The following is a 24,179-nucleotide window of genomic DNA, read 5'->3' as shown; positions in this document are numbered from 1 at the left end:
CCACCCCAGAAGCAGCTGCACATCACTGGTAAGGAAAGTGATTCCGTTATCTCCCATAAGCTGTCTCATTTGGTGCTGTTACTGGTTTTTCAGGCTGACGGCCAGCAGTGTTCTGCCAAGGGGAATGGGATATCTTGTGGCAGGGTTGCAGCAATGTCATGCTGTTGAAGAGCTTAAGTAAGTGTATTGTCATGGTACTGTCTAGAACCTGTTAGCCCAGTTACCATTAGCTTTTATGATTAAACTGCATTTACTTACAAGCTGTGTGTCATGGACCACACAGATGGATGGTAGACGTCAGCTGTGGGAGAAAGCTAATTCCTTAGTACTTGCAACTAAGGATGGGATAACAGGATTAATATCATATGATATGGGCAGAGAGCAGAGTTCTGTGTACAAGCCAAGATCTTTGATATTCTCAGTACCTGTGCATGTCCCACTGCAGAATGTGAGCGCTGACACTGCAGTGTTGGAAGATGCACCATATCCAGGAAAATCTTGAAAAATAACAGATAGTCTGATAGCACTTTAAAGACTAACAAAACATGTAGATAGTATCATGAGCTTGCAGGCCATTTCTTCAGATGATCTGAGTGTTGGAGGTCCAGAACCAAGTGCTGTTGTTCTAATATTCTTTGATTCTATGACATCTCAAAATGCTTTCATGATATCTTTGCTTTTGAAGAAAAAACGGAGAATTCTTATGTCTGGAGCATTTCTCACTGTCCCTGTTAATAATGACCTGTGATTCTTAGCCTTTGTAATTGCTTTCACCAAGTCTCCTGGGCTACGTCTAGACTGGGGGTTTTCCGGGATACTGGAGGTATCCCAAAAAAATTCCACCGCGTCCAGAGAACCTGTCTGCTCTTCTCCTATTTTTGCAGAAGAGCAGATGCGCTCTTTCAGAAGCCCTGTCTTCCTCCTTCCACGAGGAAGAAGGGCTCTTCCGAAAGAGGAGGCTTTTTCGAAATTTGGCCCAGTGTAGACGGGCCAATTTTGAAAAAAGCCTTTTCCAGCAAAACTATTGGAAAAAGGTATGCAAATTGCGGAGTGCAATTTTTGTACCTTTCCCTGATAAAACATTGTAGTCTCTTAGACATAGGCCTGGAGATGGTTTTGGCTGAAAGGAAATGAAAAACCCTGTCTATGTGATTTATGCACCTCTGGTCTCATTCTGCTTCCACAGACGTGAGTGGCAAAACTCCCGGACTGTGTCTAGACTGGCAAGTTTTTCTGCAAAAGCAGCTGCTTTCGCGGAAAAACTTGCCAGCTGTCTACACTGGCCGCTTGAATTTCCGCAAGAACACTGACGATCTCATGTAAGAAATCAGGGCTTCTTGTGGAAATACTATGCTGCTCCCGTTTGGACAAAAGTCCTTTTGCACAAAAGGGCCAGTGTAGACAGCTCAGATTTGTTTTGCGCAAAAAAGCCCCGTTTGCAAAAATGGCGATTGGGGCTTTCTTGCGCCAAAGCGCGTCTAGATTGGCATGGCTGCTTTTCCGCAAAAAAGTGCTTTTGAGGAAAAGCGTCCGTGCCAATCTAGACGCTCTTTTCCGCAAATGCTTTTAACGGAAAAGTTTTCCGTTAAAAGCATTTGCGGAAAATCATGCCAGTCTAGATGTAGCCCTGGTGTTACTCTCTTTGTAACACCAGGAGAAATTATTTCCCCCACTGCAGTCTCCTCAGCAGCCCCTCACTGCAGGATGCAGAGCTACAAAACCTTTGTAAGACAGTTCAGAGGTTCCTTTTCCTACACAGCTAGGATCGACATAATGACAGGGCCACTGGGCTCTGTCAGCCTCCCATTGCTTTGAAGCCGCTTTCTAGCAAATGGTCTGAACTACCCATTTAGAGCTGTGAACGCTTATTCCTGTGTCCATTTGCCTCTCAGCCTCAGCTCCTTGGAACTTGATGACACGGCCACTCTCATGCTGGTGTCAGGACTTCACCAAATGCCTTTACTGAAAAGACTCCTGTAAGTATGTCTGCGCCGGCCCTCCGGGACAGTGCTGTTAGCAGGCTCGTACAAACACTAGAGAGGAAAGGCCTGTGTGTGGTTCCTTCCCTACGCTTCCTATAGAGATGCCCAGTTTAGCTCCAGTTTCACTCTGGAGAGTAGACTTAGCCCCTAGGAATCTGCTTCCATTCTAGGAATCACTTATGTAAATGTGCTGGAATCAAAAAAGGAAAGTTTCCGTTGGGAGTATGTCCAACCTTTTTAGGCAGGCCTGAGGCCAGAGCAGCAAGGAGGCCTAGTCTGTGCACATGATACTGGTTAGGGATTCAGGAGATGTAGGTTCATTTTTCCAGCTCTGTCTCACACTCTGTGTGATCTTGAACAGGCCTGTGCCACCGTTTCCCCTTTGTTCAGTGGAGGTAGCAATGCATTGCTAATCTCACAGGCTTGTTTGGAGGGTAAGTTTATTAATGTCCGAATCCCTCTGATACCGCAGCATGACTCCTTCCCATGCTGTCAGACATTGATATGAGCCCAACCAAGACTTTGTCTGTCACGGTATCCTACATTGATGGGGCTCATAGAAATACTAACATATTACTTAGCAAAAATGACGCTGCACCCTTCTGTAGTTCTGCCGTGACATGATCAGCAGCTGCAGTATTTGGCCCAGTACGTCTGCTGGTTTTGGTAGTCCCTACTTTTATTGACCTACTGCTAACTAAGCTAGAATGAAGTAGCGTTTTTAAAAATCCTCTTCACAGCAAATACACTGAGAAGAGGAAACATTCGGGGCAGATTTGCAAAGCTAAGCATAGCAGATACACCCATAAAAATGTATGTGCACCCAGTGAACTGCCAAAAACTCACACATTAGTCAACACATGTAGCTCAGATCATATTTTCTGTTTTTGTGGGAGCACAGAAGAGTCTTTTGCTAGCACAGCCGCTGCAATCCCCAGTAGTGATAGCACGATTGTTACATAACAAGAGACCACAGAGTTATGATGTCACTATTCAGTGTACTGGTCAGTGGTTACCTTAGATACATGCAGCTGTTTCAGAAGTTGATGGCAGCATTTTTTTCCCAGCAGCGCAATGAGCTGCAAGGATTTGTTTGTTTGTTTTTCCTTTTGAAGTCCAATGCTAATGCACCACTTGCATCCCACTTAAATCCCTGTTCAGAGGCCTTACGTAGGACTCAGATGGCTCATTGGGCTTTCGCTGGCCCTCTGCACGGAAGTTAATTTCATCCTCTGTTCATAAAGCCGTGCCACTGAGTAACAGCCTAATGCATGGTATTTGGTAAATATCCTTTCCAGCTTGAACAATAACAGTATTGGGAGTGAAGGCTGTGCCCACCTGGCAGAAGCACTGAAGAATGCTGCTCACATGGAAGAAATCAAGTGGGTTGCTTCTTTCTTGTAATTTCTCTGTCAGCGATGGGGCTGGGTTGTAGAACTCAAGCCAAGAGGTGTTCCTAGGCGCAGTTTTACGGGGGCTGTTAATGGTTAAGTATCTGGGCTACTTGAATTAGAGATGGGACCAAACCAAAACTTCAGACACAAAATCTGAGCAACTGTGCAGCTGGCACATGGAATGGTGTATAGTGGGATCAATGGAAACCCCTGGGTTGAATTCCGTCTGTCAACATTTGGATCAGGAACTCTGTTTTGGAGCTGCCTCTGAGATGCAGTTCAAATAAACACCTTTTTGACTTTTGACTTCACTATTCAGCTGTGAATAGTGAAGTAATTTTGGGTCCCTTCAGTCAGATGTTAGACAAGACTCTGTACTCAGTGGGAAACGCCATGGTTTTATTCTTAATGTGGCTTTTTTTCCTCCCTTTAAAGTTTAAGCCATAACAAGTTTGAGCGTGCTGGTCTGGAAAAAATAGCCGCGCTCCTGCCAGAAATGAAAAACTTAAAGAAAGTCAAGTGAGTTGCTTTATATTTTGGGTTGAATAATGGGATTCATTAGCGTCGGAGTGAAGGTTGGGAGGAATGTTCATGTCTGATTTTATTTTACCTGCCTAAAAGTTACTGCAAAGACTCCCACCTTGATTACAGTTGGCTTTGGATCAGGCTCTTTGTGACTAAACGTTGCACCTGCCCTGGCCATGCACTAATCTCACTACACATTTTAGTGAACAAGTGTCCACGTAACAAAAGCAGCACAAGTGCCTGCCATTATTGGCGCGTTACCTCTTCTGTCGCTAAGTGGAGAACTTCAGGCCCTAGGGTGTTCAGAGCAGCGCTGTCCCATTGCTGCCACGTTATTTCCTACAAAAGAGGGGGTGGACGCCAAGAAATTTCTCTTTCTGTTCAGTTTTAGTTGCTAAGGAAATTCATCCCAAATCTTAGGCCATGGAGGGATCACTCATTGGGAGAAATAGCAGCCATAGGCTCCCCATAGGCCCCCTATATTACACAGCAGTCATCAGCAGTGTAATATAGTAAGTGGGACTGGAGAAAGAAGGGTCCAGTATTCGGATGGCTCTTCCGTAGTTCACTGTGACACCAGGGGCTCAGCAAAGTAAGCTGGGCCAAGTTGCTTGCATATAAGTGATAGAGCCATAGCCTGTAAGGGTAAATCTACACTGCAGAGCTATTTCGGGTTACCGGAAGTATCCTGAAATAGCTATTCTGTGTCTATTGAAGCATCCCACTGTTTTGAAATAGATCGAAATAACAGCAGACTTATTCCAACGTCCCAGTAACCCTCGTTCGACGAGGGTTAAGGGGCATTTCGGAATAGCGGTTTGAAATACACTCAAAATAAACTATGCACATTTCGACCTAAGAGTGCAGTGTCGATGCACCCTAACACTGCCCGCTCAGAATGCTGAATAAATATCTCTCATCTACTCCTTGGCCTGCCACTTCACTCATTGCCATGTGAAGCAAATGGGGTCTTCGGAGCCAGTCATGCCACGCCCTCTCTGGTGAGCCTTTCTCGTTCGAGCTATTGGATGTGGAGACCTGTGTGTCTCCTGATGAGCTTTGGGTTGGCATCTCCAGCCTACTTCAGTTGCAGCCCATCATTACGGTGCCCTGTGCTCCTTGTCATGCTTTTCGGTCTAAAAGCACCATTCGAGCTACAGATGAAATGTGTATCTGGTGTTTCCTGGCACTTTTCAGTGCAGCAGCCACTAACAGATCTGCTGGTTTCCATGTGTATTGTAGCCTGTCATCGAACTTCATTGGCCCAGCAGGAGGGGAGACGCTCGCAGAGGCTCTGGCTCACTGCAGAGGTGTTGAGGAGCTACTGTGAGTTGCACATTTTCTCTGGCTGGTACCAAAGTTCTGAGGCTTCACATCTGGTCTCCCCAGTGGAATGAATGGCAGACTCCTTTGGGCTGCTAGTGAAGGAGAACCCATGCTTGTGCTGCGTACAGAACAGACAGGCACACAGGACACAGCGTTTGCCACACCTGCCTCGTGTACATATTACCTAACAAATAAAAAGGAAATCCGTATAATTATTACTATAATAAAAATGGATGATGGGGCTGATTGTAGACTTTGTTAGCCTAGGACCGTCACTCAATTTATTATTGTTCATCTAACTTCCTATTAGTTTTCAGAAGAGAAGCGTCCATATCCTATGAAAGAATAAAAAACCTTTAACCAGGTGGGAAAAATATATTTATGTTGCAATCAAAATGTATAGCTCATCCAGTTACCTCCAGATTATAGGCTAATGGACTGGGTTCATTCATCAAAAATATACTTAAAGCCCAAGGTTCCACTCCTATAATCCAGTCAGCTCACTCCACCTGTGAGCTAGTTACATGGATGGGAGTCCACATGGGAGCTGTGTCACATCCCCATCTAGTGGCTAGTGCAAACAGAGGAGAGCAGCCTACTACTACTGAGAGCTGACGGCATTTCTCCGCTAGCTCAAATAGCAGAGGGCTGTTCTGTACTGCTGAAGATTCTGACTGAGGTTCCTGCCCTGCACTTGCATTGAAGGACTGCGGCTTAGTCTCTACACTGATAAAGGGGAAATAATAAGTGATTGAATTATTTAATTGACCTACTGGTTGTATGAATTAGTGGTAATTGCAGGAGTATCAGGAAAAATAACCACAGAGTAATTCCACCATGTTTTAGTTTACTGTTTAATGGCTGAATTCTGAAGCGGAGCTATTATTTCAGTCTATAACAATATTCAGTCTCTGAAGGGTTAATTAAGGATATTTATGTTCCTCTTTGAGCAGCTCCTGTTATCTCTAACAGGAGCCACAGAGATACGTGTTGAAGGGAGCAAATAGGCCCGTTAGTTCATCGTCAGTAATGTTTCATATGTTTTTCAGGTTAGCAAGGAACCATGTCGGAGACAGCACTGCAGCGAAACTCTCCCTCTCTTTGCCTAACATGTGCTACTTGAAGATCCTTCAGTAAGTGCTTGCTTCCACTTCTGGACTTATATTTCTTGAGGCAGGGCACCCCAGAAATGCTGGGGCTGCTAAAAAAAGAGACTGAAAATGAAGGTGGGTGAAGAATGAACTGATGCAGGCACATGGTTAAACAAATCAAAAACACCAACCAACAGCCAACGCCAGGTTCCATTGCATACTTGCTTCCAGCGCTCCCTACCATAGTGTGATTATTATCTATTGCCATGTGTTTTTACAGCAGTGTCATTCCCACTAAGCTCTTGGTCTCAGTGGCAGTCACTTCCACAGATCAATTAGGACGTGTATAACAGATGCCTTTCCATCAGTTTTGAATATGTTACATTTTTAATGGTGTCCTCTTGTTCTCATCTGATGAGAGGGTAACTAGGAGCATCCATCTGGCCCTGCATTATTTTGTCGTCTTGTATTATTTTTCTGTTCTCTAAATGGAATTGTGCTAAGCTTTTAGTGCTAGAAAGTCTTTCCTGCCTCTGATCAAAAGAGCACTGCCCGGCTGTACCACAGCAGCAACACAGTTAAATGATGCTAATTTTTCTCTTTGCTATCTTAGACCAAACGCTCCCATGCCATGGCTACAGGTTGAATACACTGTGCCATGCAGCTTTTCATTTTCTACAGGCTTTGCTTCTCATGGTGACAGGTGGGATCTTTGTCCATCATTTATTAATGCAGAGCTACATCTTTGGGTGTGTCTAGACTACATGGCTCCGTCAACGGAGCCATGTAAATTAGTTTATTCGGCATAGTCAAAGAAGTGGGAATTTAAATAATCCCCGCCTTATTAAAATAAACATGGTCGCTGCACTGTGCCAACGATCAGACACGGATCTGTCAGCTGGGGAAGCCTTTGCCGACCAATCCCTTATGCCTCGTGAAACGAGGTTTACAGGATCGGTTGGCAAAGGCTTCCCCAGCCTGCAGATCCCTGTCTAGACTGCCGCGCTCTGTCAGATTAGCTGATTGTCGGCACAGTGCGGCAGCCATGTTTATTTTAATGGGGATTATTTAAATCCCCGCTTCTTTGACTATGCTGAATAAACTAATTTACATGGCTCCGTCGACGGAGCCATGTAGTCTAGACACACCCGTTCTGTTTAACTACAGCTGCTTTGTGAGTGAAAATCGCATGTGACAACCAAGGGAAGGTTACATGTGAAATTCTTTAAGTCAAATGGGAGTTTTGTTTTGACTTTGCTGAGGCCAAGATTTCACCTTCATGGTGCACTGAGGTGACAATTGGGATGGTTAGTTTGTGTACAAAATTCTTAGCCACGTTGAAATCGCTGCTGTTCCACTGGTTTGTGACTTGTTCTCAAGGTCTCATCTTTGTCCTTCGTAAAGGAGGGTGCAAATATCAAAGAAACCAGAGGAGTGGTTGTTTCTTTGGCAGGCAGTCAAATTTGTCAAAAGAATCTGTTGAAGATTTTTCTTTCTCTCACCAGTCTGCAGTCCAATTACATTGGTTCACTTGGAGGAACACAGCTGGCCAAAGCCCTGGTTAAGTGCCAGTACCTAGAAGAGATAAGGTAGGTGCTGTTGGGAATTAATAGGTATCCTTTAAGAAAATAGGGCTTGATTGTACCTCTGCCCGTCTGTCTGTTTTATATATTGGCTCAAATAATAATGTGCAGCTAGGTGTAGCATTTGTAGAATTTACAACTATGCAGGGTGAAATCCTGACCCCGTTGAAGTCCACGGCAAAACGCCCATTGATTTCACTAGGGCCTGGATTTCACCCATGGACTTTAAAGCCCCTGGGCAAATGCACAGAGCCCGTAGGTCAATCCTGCCTCATGAAGTGAGTTACAGAGAATGTTCAATGAGACCCCCTTTGTGACATTGGTATCAGGATAGCACTCCCTCAGCTTCCCCGCCCAGTGACTCTTCTCTGATGTAGCTTCTTCCAGCTCCTCAGTGAATTCTGATTGTCCTTCCAGTTTGTCAGAGAACAGCTTTGGGGAAGGTGCCATCCGCACCTTGGCAGAGGGGCTTCCGCACTTCACCTGGCTCAGAAGGATTGAGTAAGTTAAACTGCATTAGACACGGTGGTTCTATGATTCTCAGGACAAGATAGCGGCAGTGGGGCTCGTGGTGACTTCAGTAGAGCTTGGGATCTGGTACGGAGGGCGTGGTCTGTGGCTGCTCTAATTTACACAGGGGGGAGAAGTAGCCTCAGGCAGCCATATGGATTGAGGGACACATTGGTGGCAAACTGGCACTTCTGGGAAGGCGGGGGCTGAACCAATGTGTATAGTTGGGGGAGGGGAGGCAGAGAGCCACTGAACCAGACTGTAAGAACTGCAGATGATGGAAATCATTACGAGCCAGAGGGTGCTGCTGCCCCCCATCAGTTCCAGCATCTATGGGTACTACCTGCTCCTCGAGCAGACCCTAACGTGGGGCTCTCTGGGTATGTCGGCACTGTGATTTACAACCCATGGCCATGAGTCTCAGAGCCAGGGTCTGCAGACTCAAACAGCTGTGCAGACACAGCCTGGAGCTTGGACTCAGATGCCTAAGCGTTTTGCAGCCCTTGCCACAGTGTCCACACGGCTGTTTTCAGTGCAGCAGCACAAGCCGCTGTCTGTCAAGCCAGGAGACATGCTGCTGCAGTTGTAAAACGCAGCATAACCGTACCTTCTGTTCCCGGGTAGTGGAGTCACTGACATTTCCTGGCCGGCTGTGTGTGTCAGCTGTTCCATTTGTGATTACAAATCCTATTCCCCCCCAGACTGAAACTCTGTGGAATCAGCGACGGTGTTTCCAAACAGCTTGCCCTTGGCTTCAGTCGTTGTCCTGTCATTGAAGAGATCATGTGAGTCCAGGGTGTGGGTATATCGATCACATTGTTGCCCTAATACACGTTTCACAGTGTTTAGCACCTGCCTGTCTTTTGGTTACTGTGAACATTCATTCTTGCCTAGCTATTGTGTCAGCTTCCTGAGCCCTGAATGGAAATTGCTGATCAATGGAAATGAAACTCAAACCTTCCTCTTTGACCTACACCTCCTAGGGTACGTCTACACAGCAGCATTATTTCAGAATAATATAGTGGCGTCTACACTATAAGCCTTTATTTCAAAATAATGTCAAACTGGAGGACTTCTTACTCTGACTCCTGTAACCCTCATTTCATGAGGAGTTAGGGAAGTCAGAGGAAGAGTTTTCTTCCTTCGACTTCCTGCTGTGTAGACAGCGCCAAAAGCTGCATTAAGCTATTTCAACTTACGCTACACAGTTGACATAGCCAAAGTTGCATCACTTATTCCAATGCTAGCCCTGCTGTGTACACAGGCCCTTACTGTTTGTATCATGGCATCTCACTGGAAAGAGACAGAGCAAGTTACTGGTCTTGATTCTTTGCTTTCCTCCACCTTGTGATTGCTCCATTGTAAAGGAAGTGTGAAAAGCTACCGGATCAGTACAAGAGCGTTTTACATCTCTTTTGCATAATGTAAATTAGGACAGTTACCAGTTTCCTAACAGTCTGGCAGGAATTTGCAGCTGGACTTACTACATTCCCAATCACTCAGGCTGTAAACATTGAACTGGTGAGTGTGCCACTGCCTTCCATTGGATAGAATCAGAATTGATCGGCTATGTGTCCTAGCTCCTATATGCTAGCAGGTAAGGAAGAATCTCCTTCAGCTGCAGTGTTCTCAGATTCTGGTTTTGGAGCAGGCAGTAATGAATTCCAACTCTCCTGTCACCGGGAAGCTCTGAGTGGCCACAGGGTGCAACAGAATGACGCCTGTCTCCACTAGGGATGTTACGGACTAGTTGACTTGTCGATTCCCCACCCCTTGCTACCTCTATCAGATAAACTTCGACTTCGGTTACAGGAGTCAGCATAAGAAGTCCTCCAGCTTGACATTATTTCGACATACCCTAAATAACCAGGAGATTGGTAAAATATAAAGCAAAATGTCCTGCAAAATGTCATAGAATCATAGAATAGTAGGACTGGAAGGGACCTCGAGAGGTCATCGAATCAAGTCCCCTGCCCTCATGGCAGGACCAAATACTGTCTAGACCATACCTGATAGACATTTATCTAACCTACTCTTAAATATTCCCAGAGATGGGGATTCCACAACCTCCCTGGGCAATTTATTCCAGTGTTTAACCACCCTGACAGTTAGGAACTTTTTCCCAATGTCCAACCTAAACCTCCCTTGCTGCAGTTTAAGCCCATTGCTTCTTGTTCTATCCTCAGAGGCCAAGATGAACAAGTTTTCTCCCTCCTCCTTGTGACACCCTTTTAGATACCTGAAAACTGCTATCATGTCCCCCCTCAATCTTCTCTTTTCTAAACTAAACAAACCCAATTCCTTCAGCCTTCCCTCATAGGTCACGTTCTCTAGACTTTTAATCATTCTCGTTGCTCTTCTCTGGACCCTCTCCAATTTTTCCACATCTTTCTTGAAATGCGGTGCCCAGAACTGGACACAATACTCCAATTGAGGCCTAACCAACGCAGAGTAGAGCAGAAGAATGACTTCTCGTGTCTTGCTCACAACTCTCCTGTTAATGCATCCCAGAATCATGTTTGCTTTCTTTGCAACAGCATCACACTGCTGACTCATATTTAACTTGTGGTCCACTGTGACCCCTAGATCCCTTTCTGCCGTACTGTCCCTGTTTTATAATGAATGGTATAATCACAGCAAAGCTACAGCTCTGTTGCACAGCCAGCCCTCCTTCCCCCGGCCCAAGAGGGAGCAGCCAGTGCGATCTGGAGCAGGCAGGAGCACCCCAACTCCAGAGGCAGTAGTGGCACGCTCTGCCCCCTCGCCGTCCCCCAGCATTTCAGTTTCTTGTCAGGCCAAGCTGTCTTGGGCTCATTTCAGCACTGCTAGGCCTGGCACACTGCCATGGTGGCACAGACCAGTCTCTCTGCAGCCACGCCGTGCGCGTCTGCTCCCTGCTGCCAAGTGCCTGTCTAGAAACGGTGCCTCTGCGTGGCAACAAGGTGCATGGAGCCAGTGGCAGAATCCAAGGGCTGCGGTGCTGAAACCTGCAGCTGTTCTAAGAAGCTGTGGTGGTGACTAACAGCTGTGTGGTTACTTCCACGAACCAGCGACCCGTAATTCTCATCAAGCCTCACTGCTGCTCCATGCCGAGAGCTAGGAGTGAAGCCTCGCCTGCTCCCCTTCCATTCATGACAAAAGCTCCTTCCCCCCTACTCCAGACAGCAAACTCGCCTGCTGAAATGTCCAGTGAAACCCTCTCCTGCAGAGCTGAGAATAAAATTAAAAAGCCCTGTTGTGGGCCCCAGTAGCTATAGCCATGAGCAGAGCAGGGAGCTCCCAGCTGTAATGTTCTGAGCTGATGTACTGGAGACCCAAGTCTTGATTTCCATGTTCTTAGCCTCTCGCTCCCTGGGCTGCCTGGCCCACAGAGGTAGCAGCACCCCACTCAGATCTGTGGAATCCACACTTGCACAGAAAGATTCTGTAGCCATGAGGTAGCTCCTCAAGGGGAAGAGTAGCTAGCAGGGAGTGGGTGGGAAATAAAGTTTCCTTGAGTCTGAAAGAGGGAAAAGTTCCCCCCCTAGGGTGAGAGCAAAATAAACTCCTTCCCTTGCTAAAATCTTGTGGTTCGCTCTATGACTTTGGGTCTTCAAAATCATTGTGCTGAAGACTGCACATGTGACGGAGTCTGCACCAAAGCGCTGCTGTTGTGTCTCTGGTGTTTGCACTTTAATTTGTCCCAGGTGATGCTGATGTTGCTTGTTTTATTTAGACTGTCATGGAACAGCCTTGGTGATGAAGGTGCCCTGGCGCTGGCTGAAGTTCTCCCGAGAATGGCTAGGCTCAGGATGCTAGAGTGAGTATAAAAAGGCAATATCAAGAAAGACTCCAGGGGAACTTTTGTATATGGAATCACAGCCCTTCTTAAATAGGAGACATTTGTTAAAAGAAATAGCTACAAACTGTAGACACAAGAAAACAGGCTTCCACACAGCTTGAGTTCTTACTTAGTTTATTGTGTTTACCAGGGACCAAATCACACCTGGAATCCTACCCTGTACAGAGAGACACCTAATAGATCAATAATGCACTGCGAGTAAACATGTAATTATATTCACTAAAGAAATCAGTTGACTACTGGGTGATATTCAAAGTAAAATGGATGTAGTTAAACTTATTTTTCATTATCAAATGTTTGTTTCATTTTCCAATGTAATTTAACTGAAGCATGGAAGCTAAATGCGTCAGTTTCTAAGGCTGTGATATGTTCAGTTTCACTGGCTGTGACTTAGGTTGTCTTCACAGCATCATTAGCTTGACTATTAGTAGGGGTGTTGGATAGCAGTTCATTGAATAGTTGTATAATCGCACAAAATATTATTGGGTACACGACCATTTGATAGTCCCCAGGAGCGGGACAGCGGCCGGCGTGCTCCGGCCCCATTGCCAGGGAGCCCCCTGCCGACCCGCGTTCTCTATCAGAGGCAGCAATGCCAGGGGTGCAGGTGGCTGCGTGGATCTAGAGCTCCCCAGGACACTGGCACCTGCTCCCCCCCACTCGCTGCCTCTGGCACGGGGGGAATGCAAGTAGTCAATAAGATTAACCAATAGGCTTAGGCTTATCAGTTAATCGTGTACTCGACTACAGGTTGACATCCCTAACTATTACCCCGACTCAATTCCCATCACCCATAGAAATCTCTACCTGGGATGAAATAACACTTTATGCTAGCGATGCAGTGGAGATGCAATGGCTTCAGCTTTCAGCAGCTAATCCAGTCAATTGGGGTGTGTCTAAACTACATGGCTCCATCGACGGAGCCATGTAGATTAGGCTGATCGGCAAAGGGAAATGAAGCCGCGATTTAAATAATCGCGGCTTCATTTAAATTTAAATGGCTGCCGCGCTGAGCCAACAAACAGCTGATCAGTTGTTTATAGGCTCAGTGCGCTGGTCTGGACGCTCCCGCACCGACCTGAAAGCCCTTTATTGACCTCCCCGTTATGCCTTGTTGGATGAGGTTTACCGGGGAGGTCGATAAAGGGCTTTCATGTTGGCAGGGGAGCGTCCAGACTAGCGCGCTGAGCCGACAAACAGCTGATCAGATGCTTGTCGGCTCAGCATGGCAGCCATGTAAATTTAAATGAAGCTGCGATTATTTAAATCGTGGCTTCGTTTTCCTTTGCCAAACAAACAAATCTACATGGCTCCGTCGACGGAGCCATGTAGTGTAGACATACCCATGGTGTGCAGCCAAATGTTCTGATGTGCAGTTGCTGTCCCTCACGTTAGGCTAGCTTGAGTGCAGTAACTCAAGCCGGGGTAACTGCACTTCAGAAGGGTGCGTACTTAACCCAAGCCATCTGTGTCAGTGCAGACAAGCCCTCAGGCACTAGCAAGAACATTGTGCTTGCTACAAGGGAGTCCATTCCTGACATCATTGGCCCTGATACTGTAGTGGGGTCCACTGAGGTTCTGCACAAATGCAGGGGTCCGTGCTAGCAAATCAGAGGCTGTTGTGAGCAGCAGCCGTGCACTTTGCTTTTGCAAACAGGGAAAGGAGGAAGGAGAACTCCTGAACCCGACCTGTGGTATGGAGCGTTGCCGCCTGTGGTACATAGCAGAAGCTTAGCCTCTGGGGAGGGGAAGTTTGCAACTTTTCCTACCCTGCTCTGAAAACCCTTTGCACGTTCTCTTTCTATTCCTGAAAGTCTGGACCAAAACCACATTGCAGCCCGTGGTGCCAGAAAGCTAGCGGAGGAGCTCGCCAGCTGTAGTGGAATTCAAGTCATCCGGTGAGCACGCATCTCAGGTGGCACTAGGGGTTCAGTGCAGCACTTTGTCAGGGTGATGGCCCTCAGCAATGGGTTCACTGGCGTGGATAAGGACACTATATGGGACCTGGCCTAAAAACATTGTGGGCTTCCCGACAGGCTGTTTCCACGCAGGGACTTGCCCTTCTCGGAAAGTGGCATAGAAATAAGTGATGGAAAGACTTTGTAGGTCCTGTCTCGAGAGACGAGGTAGGGGAGGTAATATCTTTTATTGGACTGTTCTACTGGGCCGGCCCTAAAGAGCTTAGTGTGAGCAAAAGAGCTTGTCTCACCACCAGAAGTCGGTCCAGTAAAAGATATGACCTCTCCTAGTTTATTACTCTCATATCTTGGGACAAGTGATAGAGATGTAGCCGTGTTAGTCTGGTGTAGCTGAAACAAAATACAGGACTATGTAGCACTTTAAAGACTAACAAGATGGTTTATTAGATGATGAGCTTTCGTGGGCCAGACCCACTTCCCACAATTTAAAAAAAATGAACACACATGAAAAGGACAAATCACATTACAGAACAGAAGGGGGATGTGGGGGGGGGGGGGAAGGAAGGTGAATGCCAGTGAGTTAATGATATTAGAGGTGGGGAAGGGGAAATGTCTGTGAGTTAATAGAATTAGAGGTGATAATTGGGGAAGCTATCTTTGTAATGGGTAAGATAGCTGGGGTCTTTGTTAAGTCCCGTGCGGAGAGTGTCGAATTTTAGCATGAATGCCAGTTCAGAGGATTCCCTTTCAAGTGCAGATTTGAATGTCTTCTGAAGTAGGATGCAGGTTAGCAGGTCATTGAGACTGTGTCCTTTCTGGTTGAAATGACAAGCAACTGTTTTTTCTTTGTGATCCTGTCTAATGTCTGTTTTGTGGGCATTGATTCTTTGGCGAAGGGTCTGAGACGTTTGTCCAATGTATATAGCAGACGGACACTTTCGGCACATGATAGCATAGATTATATTTCTGGAGGCGCAGGAATATGTATTCTTGATCCCCCTTCTGTTCTGTAATGTGATTTGTCCTTTTCATGTGTGTTCATTTTTTTTAAATTGTATCCTTTGGTATATATGGTTGTGACTATTTTCTTCCATTATTTGATCTGAGGAAGTGGGTCTGGCCCACGAAAGCTCATCATCTAATAAACCATCTTGTTAGTCTTTAAAGTGCTACATAGTCCTGTATCTTGGGACTGGCATGGTTACACCACCAACACATAGGTCCCCTCTAGTCCAGTCTGTTACCCAGAGTGAGTTTGCTCCTTATTGTGCCTTTCCGGTTGCTCTTGTTTTCCGTGGGCCTCCTGCTTCCTGTGTAGGAGGCTGTTAGTTTAATACATCTCCCCTCCAATTCGACAATATCCTTCTGGCCCCAGGACTGAGCCCGGTTTTCCCAGTGCCGTCATGGCAGAGCTGTACAGAGAGAGACTGCCCCCCTCCCTGTCTCGGGAGCTGAGCTCTTTGCACAAGCTGGACCAAATTGTGTTGGTCTGTTTTGCTGCTGTGTTACGCTGCATGCACCTGTGTGACTTGCCGTCCCCTGGAAATGACAGCATCCCAGCTTTCTCCTCCTGGTCCATTTTGGAATATTTTTCTGCACATGCATTAGGTCCTCTCACTTCTGATTCTTCAGTTAATCTGAATCTTTTGAATCCGAAATCTCATCCCAAGCCACGGTGCTCCCCAATGCCAGTTGCTGCTCTCTCTCTCAAGCACTGCCACATGCAGGCCCCTCTCACGCTGGGCTGCATGCCAATGGTCCAGGCTTAACTCTCCAATCAGCCCCTGTGGTTTAGGAGCAGCCAGTATCAACTGGACCCCGGTGGGAAGGAGGAAGGTTACCTGGGGATATTTCTAACCCATACAATGTCGTTTTAGGCTTTGGAACAACCGAATACCCAAGAATATTGAAGAAAGTCTTACGAAGGAAGATGCCAGATTGCAGTTCACGTTCTTTTCATAAAGGAAGCACATTAAATGAGGAAGAGCTGATTGGGCAGGTACCATTAGCCCTATCCTGGACAAATGCACTAAAGAGGAGCCTAGAGGAACTAAGAAATCCAAATTCTAAAAATAAATAGTTCTAGCATTCTTGTCCAGGTCTTAGAACACAGAGGTTTTCATAAACTTTAATAATTATAATATAAACTGCAGACTAAACTTCCTCCGGCATTTGGTTGTTCTAAGGATACTCCCTGCAAGACCTCTGTACTCCTGGCCTTTAGTTCTCTTGACCTCAAAGAGATTTAATTTTTTATATACCTGTATTGAAGCCAGTAGGATCCTCTTGGTCTGACAGGGCAAGTCAAAAGAATAGCTCCATATCTTTATCCAGGACAGGACTCACCTGGTAGCAGGGTAAGTCAGAAGACTTCTGTATCCCAGTATCTCAGTGCGGTGAGCAGGATCCCGACACCCTGTCTGAATACGACGTGTGCTTCCCTCAGACAGTATCATTCCAGGGCCGGGCAAAATACTCTCCGCACACTTGTGACTGGTTTGAAATACGACTGTTCTGGATTTTGTTTTGATTCAGCCCTCTCCTGTGTGAGCATTAGCCTACTGTCAAGCAAGCAAAGACCAGTCTTCCTACTTTGATCACGTAAAGACCATGTTTCTATGAGAAAATACCCGTGTGGCTTAGCACAAAGTTGTGAATACTGTGAGTGATGTACTTCAGGGTGTGATCCAGGGAAAATTATTCCCTATTTTCTTACTGCTTTAATAGTTTCAGTGGGCCTGCAAAGCTAAATGAGGCCTTGAATTTGCGGTTAAGGTGAAGGCCTGTGTGTGGTCTTTGAAGAAATGCTGCAATTGCTACATGGCCCCAATCCTGGGATCTGATCTGTGTGAGCAGGGAATCAAAGGATCTGCCCACACATCCAGTTGCAGGATGGGGGCCATGCTGTGCACCTTATGTACGCCCATTCGTTGCAATGAGAGTGACTGGCGTGTTTTGTACTGTAAATATTTAATCCCTGAAAGGGGTTTATTTATCAATTTGTTTACATCAGTGGTTTGGGAGCATCTTTCTGTTGTGCTAGAACAGGCAGAATGCTACAGAGCACTGATAAGTGAATGCTTAGCAGAGCACACGTATGGCTGCTTCCCACTGGCCCATGAAGAGTGAGTGGTGAACCCTTTTATTTATAGACAAAGTGTTATGTTTCCCCAGGTGCTTATTTGGGTTTATTCATATGGCTCCCTGGGGGGAGGCCAGGCAGGTTGCAGAGTGATACTCGGAAAGGGGATAGTTGGACGGGGTGGTGAGCCCAGAGTCACCAGGCCCCAACCGAGGAACACGGGAGCACGTGTGCCCGGAGCTCACGCGCACATTGAAGCACATGCTTCGCTGGATCGGGGCTCCTTCCTTTCCGTGTTCCCAGAGGTCACTTGCTTGATTTACAAATGAAAACAGGGTTTTCTGAATGGCCAGGGGCCCAGCAAAGCACACCTGGGTGGCTCTCGCGTTGCCCCTGCACTCAAGCAGCACCTGTGTCCTGCGAGTTTGAGTCCTGCCCTTCGCAGGGGTCTGAGACCGCTTGTTGGACACAACTGTTCTCTGCCCACGGGGCTCCCACACATCATGGAACCGCCACCCCCTGCTGACAGCGAAAATTACCACTTGACTCCAGGAGCGGGGACTGAAGTCAGCCCTGGGCGGGGAGGCAGGAGGGAGGGAAGTGTAGCCACAGCCCACGGACTCAGCTGCAGGCAGGGGGCCTGTAATCTGAGCTCTGCCACCCTGGGCATTGGGACTCAGGCTTTACCCCTGAGTTCCAGCAAGTTTAAACCAGACTGAGCAACACCATTAAAAGGGGGTCCTGACACACCTGGTGGTCCTGACCCACAGTCTGAGAACTGCAGAGCTACAGTCTCCTTCCAGAAATCTGGTGATCAGATTCACTGATTCTAATGGTCCCTTCTGGTCTGAAAATCTATGAAATTTAGGCTGGGAACCTAAAAGTCAAGTTGGTTTTTTCCTGTATTTTAAACCTGCATTGGTCAGTTTGTGCACTGAATTACAGAAACCCCCAACTTCCGACCCCCTGAGTTGCAACTCCTCACACTTACAACCATTTTTGGAAGTGCAGAAGGGGCTGAAAACGCCCCAATTTACGTCCTCAGCCCGCATTTATGACGGTGCACAGCGCCTATCGTAAATGAGGGTTCAAGTTATGATGCCCCCAACTTGCAACGCTTCCTCAGGAACCAATTGCATCACAAGTAGGGGGCCGGCTGCCTATACAGCCATAGTTTTGTCACCTTCAAAAGCAGGTTCTCTGGTTTTGTCACATACTCATTCTGTTTATTCCATGGGTAAAAATTACAGCTCTTGTAAAAACAAATTTCTTTGCCTGTTTTATCATTTTATCCATAACATTGTAACTTCTACATTTGGACATGCTCAGATTCTACTCCAGGTTATTTTTTTCTCTTATCAGTTGAAAAACTCACTGTTGTACATTTGTATACGTTGTAATGGAAGCATATGTGTGACTATTGAATAAAGAGCACCTGGGAGTCCGAAACAATTTGACTTTCTTTCACATGTTCTGTTCTAGTTGGTTTCACTTCTGGTGCAGTAATTCACAACAGCTGCATAGAGGTCAAACCACTGTGAGGGCAAATGTTATTAACCATGTTTATGATGATAGTGTCTAGTGACAAACCAAGAATGGGGGGGAGTCCCATTGTGTTCGGCTAGTGTTGTAGAAACACAGCGAGTGTTGAGCAGTCTCTGAAAACACATGGGCTACGTTTAGACTGGCATGATTTTCCGGAAATGCTTTTAAAGGAAAAATTTTCTCTTAAAAGCATTTTCGGAAAAGCGCGTCTAGATTGGCACGGACGCTTTTCCGTAAAAGCACTTTTTGCGGAAAAGCGTCCATGGCCAATCTAGACATGCTGTTCCGCAAAAAAGCCCTGATCGCCATTTTGCAATCGGGGCTTTTTTGCGGAAAACAAATCTCTGCTGTCTACACTGGCCCTTTTGCGCAAAAGGGACTTTTGCCCGAACGGAAGCAGCATAGTATTTCCACAAAAACACTGAGAATCTTACATGAGATCGTCAGTGCTTTTGCGGAAATTCAAGTGGCCAGTGTAGACACAGCCATGGTAAATGGTCCCTCCCACGGAGAATTAAGCAAATGCAGTATTGCCATATAAATCAAGAGTTAATTCCATAAACAGCAACAGGTTGGCTCAAAAATAGTATTTTTTAATTATTTTGTTTTTTATTTACTTTCTGGTTCCTAATTTTTAGGAAGCACTTGGGTCAGATTTTCAATCTTTCACCCTCCCCCCCAACAGTAAAGGCTAGAAAAGTACTTTAAACCCCCTCCCCCACAAAAGCTGAGATTCTGATATATTCACGATTCCGAGAGTTGGGAATTGTCTCTACACAGCACCCTAAACTCCAAGTGAGATAGGCCATTTGCACTATGCAAGTTGTGTCTCTTATCTCGAATCTATTTCGAAATAGCTTCTTTTGTAATTTGGCATGTCTACACGGCACCAGATTTCAAAATAACGCATTGTTTCGAGCCATCCCTTAACCCTCATGCAGCAAGGTTTACTGGGATGGCGAAACAGCGCACCCGTTATTTCGAAAAATATTTTGAAATAATGGGCAGCTTGTGTAGATGTGGGGTAGCTATTTTGGGATACGTCCAGTATCCCAAAATAGCTGTGCAGTCTGGATGTACCCTAAGAACCACACCAAATATTGTGAGTCTCTGGCTAAAATTGCAAGAGCTGTCAACACTACCAAAATGTTAAAACAATCAAAGTTCATGGGAAAAAATCTATTCATGATAGGGATTATCCTACTTCCCTCTCTTAAATCTACCCATAGGAATTCACTAACCTGGAGGAAGGCTCTGTGTAAGCTCAAAAGTTTGTCTCTCTCACCAATGGAGTCCAGCAAACCCACCTTGCCTTGCTAACATCTTAGAACCAACATGGCTACAATAACACTGCGTACTCCTAAGAGCATCCTTTTCAGGATTCAAGACCAATCAAACACATGACCATCGCTGTCCTTCACACACAAGCTCATTCTGGCAGAAAAAGAAAAAAATGCCACATAGGGTATGTCTACACTGAAGAATTTTTTTCAGAAAAACAGCCATTTTTCTGAAAAAACTTCACTTATATCCACTCTGCAACTGCATTCGTTCAAAAAAAATTGGAAGAACAGAGGGCTTTTTCTGACCTCTTTCTATGAGAAGAAGCCTTTCGGGAAAAGGCGTGTGTGGACGGGGAAGAGGGAGTTCTTTCGGAAGAAGAAAGAGGAAAAAGCACAGGTGCCCTGGTGGCCACTCTGCCCATAGCAATCACAGCTTACATGCGCAATCGCTTTTTTGATGCGCTTTGGCAGTGTGGACGCTCTGTTTTGGAAGAAGTTGTTACGGACGATCTCTTCCAGACTAGCTTCTTCTGAAAGAAGCCTGCAGTCTAGACATAGCCCCCACGCCAAACCCTATTCTTTCCTAGCCACAAGGTGTCAGTGTAACCTAAGAGATGGGAGAGCCGTTCCCAAGCTAGAAACCTAGGACAAAGTGGTCACCAACCAATAGATCAGGATCTACTGGTAGATCTTGGAGCCTGTAACAGGTGACCCTTTCTGGTTTGGCCAGAGGCTGTCAAATGCCGGCCCTTCATCTACCCCTCTCAGCACTGCTGTGCTGCTCCTGCCCTCTGCCTTGGAGCTGCCCCTCACCCTAGGAGCCTCCTGCTAGCTGTGCAGGACACAGGAAGAAGAGGAGGGGGTGCTGATGTCAGGGTGCTCCTCCCTCCACTCTACCCCATCTCCACAGAGCAGAGAGGGGGCAAAGATGGAGAGAGTTTGCTGGCTGCTTTTGGGAGTGGTACAGGGCTAGAATAGGCATGAGCCTGCCTTAGTCCCCTGCACCACCACCCAGCAGCCAGCTGTAGTAAACAGTGCCCAGCTGGAGCCTGCATTCCAAATCCCTGCCCCAGTCCTGAACCAATCCAGCACCCCAAACCACTGCCCAAGCCCTGAGTCCCCCAGCACCCAAACTCCCTCTGAGAGCCAGCACCCTCAATTCTCTCCTGCACCTCACCTCCCTGCCCCAGGCTCAGCTCAGAACCCCTCCCACACTCCAAATCCTTTAGCCCACAATCAGAAACCACATCCCCCGCCCTCGCACCCAGCCCTCTGCCCCCAGCCTGATAAAAGTGAAGGAGGATGGGGAAGGGAGGGAGGATAGAGTGAGCAGGAACAGGGGGCCTTGGAGATGGGGTGGGAAGGAGGAGTCCTTGGGTTTGCGGTGGATCCTGGATTGCACTTAAATTCAAAAAGTGATCTCATGCTTAAAAAGGTTGGAGAGCACTGGTTTAGACGCTGTAGTTTGAACACCCACCTCCCGACCTCCACTGCCTGAAGTCAAGGCCTGTAAACTCTGCAGTAGAATGGACAGAATGGAATTTCTGCCCAAGGCCTCCCCAGTCTGCAGAACAACTGAGGGTATGTCTACACTACAAAGTTAATTCGAACTAGCAGACGTTAGTTCGAATTAACTTTGATAGGCACTACACATATAACTTAATTCGAACTAGCGGAGCGCTTAGTTCGAACTAGGTAAACCTCATTCTACGAGGACTAAGCCTAGTTCGAACTTACTAGTTCGAATTAAGGGGTGAGTAGCCCCTTAATTCGAACTAGTGGGAGGCTAGCCCTCCCCAGCTTTCCCTGGTGGCCACTCTGGCCAACACCAGGGAAACTTGTATGCCCCCCTCCCGGCCCCGGATCCCTTAAAGGGGCACGGGCTGGCTACGGTGCCCGTGCCAGGTGCAAGCCTGCCAGCACCCAGCCAGCAGACCCTGCACCTGGCATGGCTCGAGCCAGCCACCCGATGCCCCCCAGCCCTCCCCCTCTTCCCGGGACCAGGCTGGCGGCTCCCGGAAGCTTGCCCAGGACCACAAGAGGCGGGCACCCGCCTGGGCTAGTGCGGACATCATGGACCTCATCCACGACCTCCGCACTAGGCACAGGAAAGTGGCCGTCTAGGGCAGGAGAGCTGCCAGCCTGGCCACCCAGGAGCAGGTGTACGTGAAAATCAAGGGGGTCCTGAGACCCCCGACCCTGAGCCCTGAGCTTCCAATGGCCGTACTGGGTCAGACCAAAGGTCCGTCTAGCCCAGTAGCCTGTCTGCCGACAGCGGCCAACCCTAGGGACCCTGGAGGGGATGGACCGACGACAGTGACCAAGCCATTTGTCTTGTGCCATCCCTCTCCAGCCTTCCACAAACTTTGGGCAGGGACACCACTCCTACCCCCTGGCTAATACCACTCCATGGACCCAACCTCCATAACTTTATCTCACTTCTCTTTAAACTCTGTTCTAGTTGTAGCCTTCACAGCCTCCTGCAGCAAGGAGTTCCACAGGTTGACTCTTTGCTTTGTGAAGAACAACTTTCTGTTACTAGTTTGAAGCCTGCTACCCATTCCTTTCCTTTGGTGTCCTCTAGTCCTTCTATTATGGGAACTAATGGAGAACTTTTCTTGATGCACCCTCTCCACCCCACTCATGGTTTTATAGACCTCTATCCTATCCCCCCTCAGTCTCCTCTTTTCTAAACTGAGTCTCTTTAGCCTCTCTTCATATGGGACCTCTTCCAAACCTCTGATCATTGTAGTTGCCCTCCCCTCTCCCACCCTCTCTCTTCCCCTCTCCCACCTCCTTTTCCCAGTCTCCCCGAGTTTTGTTCATTAAAGAGAGATTCTATTTTTGAACACACGTTTTCTTTATTTTGTACATCAGGAAGGGGGGCTAGGGAAGGGTAAGTGGAAGGAGGTGAGGGTGGAATGGGGTATGAGCCCCCGATGGGGAGGACTGGGCTGGCTCTGCGGGCTTCTGGGGGTGGAAGCGCTCCTGCAGCCCCCCAATTGCTCCCTCTTCCCAGATGGCAGCCTGCGGCAAGTGCAGCCGGTCTGATGGCCGAGTCCTGTGATATGCCGTGTGGGCATTCAGGGCACTCCAAGCCAGGACTGCTTTGCTGTCCCTCATCAAGTTAGAGAAGCGAGCGGGGAACCCCTGAGAACTGTCTGTCCGGGGTGGGGGTCGGGTCCCTTTAAGCACAACCCTCGGCTAGCCTGAGACAGCAGCTCCATGCTCTAAGTCCTCATCTGATGCCCTGCCGGCACTGCTTCCGGCCATCCTTAAGCCCTGTTCAGGGTCCACTTAATGTGGACATGCTAGTTCGAATTAGCAAAACACTAATTCGAACTAGTTTTTAGTTCTAGATGCGTTAGTTCGAATTAGCTTCGTTCGAATTAACTAATTCAAACTAAGTTAGTTCGAATTAGCGCTGCAGTGTAGACGTACCCTGAGATTCCACGGCAGTGTCATCTCATTTTCTAAAATTCAGGTTTGCATTGGGTTAAGTATGAAAAACATCCAGTCAGCCCCTGCTTGTTTTGATATTAAGTTCCCTTTATTTGGTGCTGCTCTGTGTGTAAGCAGGAATTTACACGTGGCCAAGAGCTCTGATAGTGGAGGTTCTGTTTAAGAAGAGTCAATGGCTCGAAGCTGCAGTTAGATAAATTCAGCCTTGAAATAATATACAGTTCCGTAGCACTGGGGGGGGTGATTCAATATTAGAACAGCTTCCGAAGGGCAGCTCTCTAAAAGATATGCTTTAATCCAGCTCCTGGGAGATGTCTTCTACAGCTTGTGCATTGTAGGGGGAAGGAAGGGGTTGGATGATTGTGGTTGTCCTTAGAGCAAGGGTGGGGAACCTCAGGCCCATGAGCCAGATGCAACCCCCCCCCCCCCCTGCTTGCCTGAATCTGACTCTCAAGGCTCAGGGATCCCCCTAGCGCAGGGCTGGAGCACACAAAATCTACTGGCATGGGCCCCCTAGGCTCTGGTGTGTGAGGGGAATGTGCGGAGGGTCTTTCTCCTCGGTCAGGGGGGTTGTTTTTTGGCCTTTATTTTTGGCTTCTCGCTTCTATATGCCCCCCCAACCGATTTTACTGTGTG

The 24,179-nt window shown here is 47.2% G+C and overlaps 1 protein-coding gene across 5 annotated transcripts in view; it reads left to right on the top strand.

Annotated features, from left to right (window-relative positions):
- NLRC5 (NLR family CARD domain containing 5) overlaps positions 1–18,219 on the top strand; it is a 90,117-nt gene extending 71,898 nt beyond the window's left edge. For all 5 annotated transcript variants that reach the window (XM_075940385.1, XM_075940386.1, XM_075940387.1 and 2 more), the window contains exons 34-45: positions 94–177; positions 1,893–1,976; positions 3,281–3,364; positions 3,812–3,895; positions 5,144–5,227; positions 6,277–6,360; positions 7,824–7,907; positions 8,319–8,402; positions 9,113–9,196; positions 12,127–12,210; positions 14,067–14,150; positions 16,049–18,219. In XM_075940385.1, coding sequence (XP_075796500.1) covers positions 94–177; positions 1,893–1,976; positions 3,281–3,364; positions 3,812–3,895; positions 5,144–5,227; positions 6,277–6,360; positions 7,824–7,907; positions 8,319–8,402; positions 9,113–9,196; positions 12,127–12,210; positions 14,067–14,150; positions 16,049–16,133 — 1,009 coding nt within the window. In that variant the 3' untranslated portion in view covers positions 16,134–18,219. The remainder of the gene's footprint in view (positions 1–93; positions 178–1,892; positions 1,977–3,280; positions 3,365–3,811; positions 3,896–5,143; positions 5,228–6,276; positions 6,361–7,823; positions 7,908–8,318; positions 8,403–9,112; positions 9,197–12,126; positions 12,211–14,066; positions 14,151–16,048) is intronic.
- Positions 18,220–24,179: the final 5,960 nt, after the last annotated feature.

Source organism: Pelodiscus sinensis, chromosome 12, assembly GCF_049634645.1.
Source record: "Pelodiscus sinensis isolate JC-2024 chromosome 12, ASM4963464v1, whole genome shotgun sequence".
NCBI lineage: Eukaryota > Metazoa > Chordata > Testudines > Trionychidae > Pelodiscus > Pelodiscus sinensis.
Note: the sequence above shows the minus strand (reverse complement) of the source record. Positions and strands in the feature narration are given on the sequence as shown.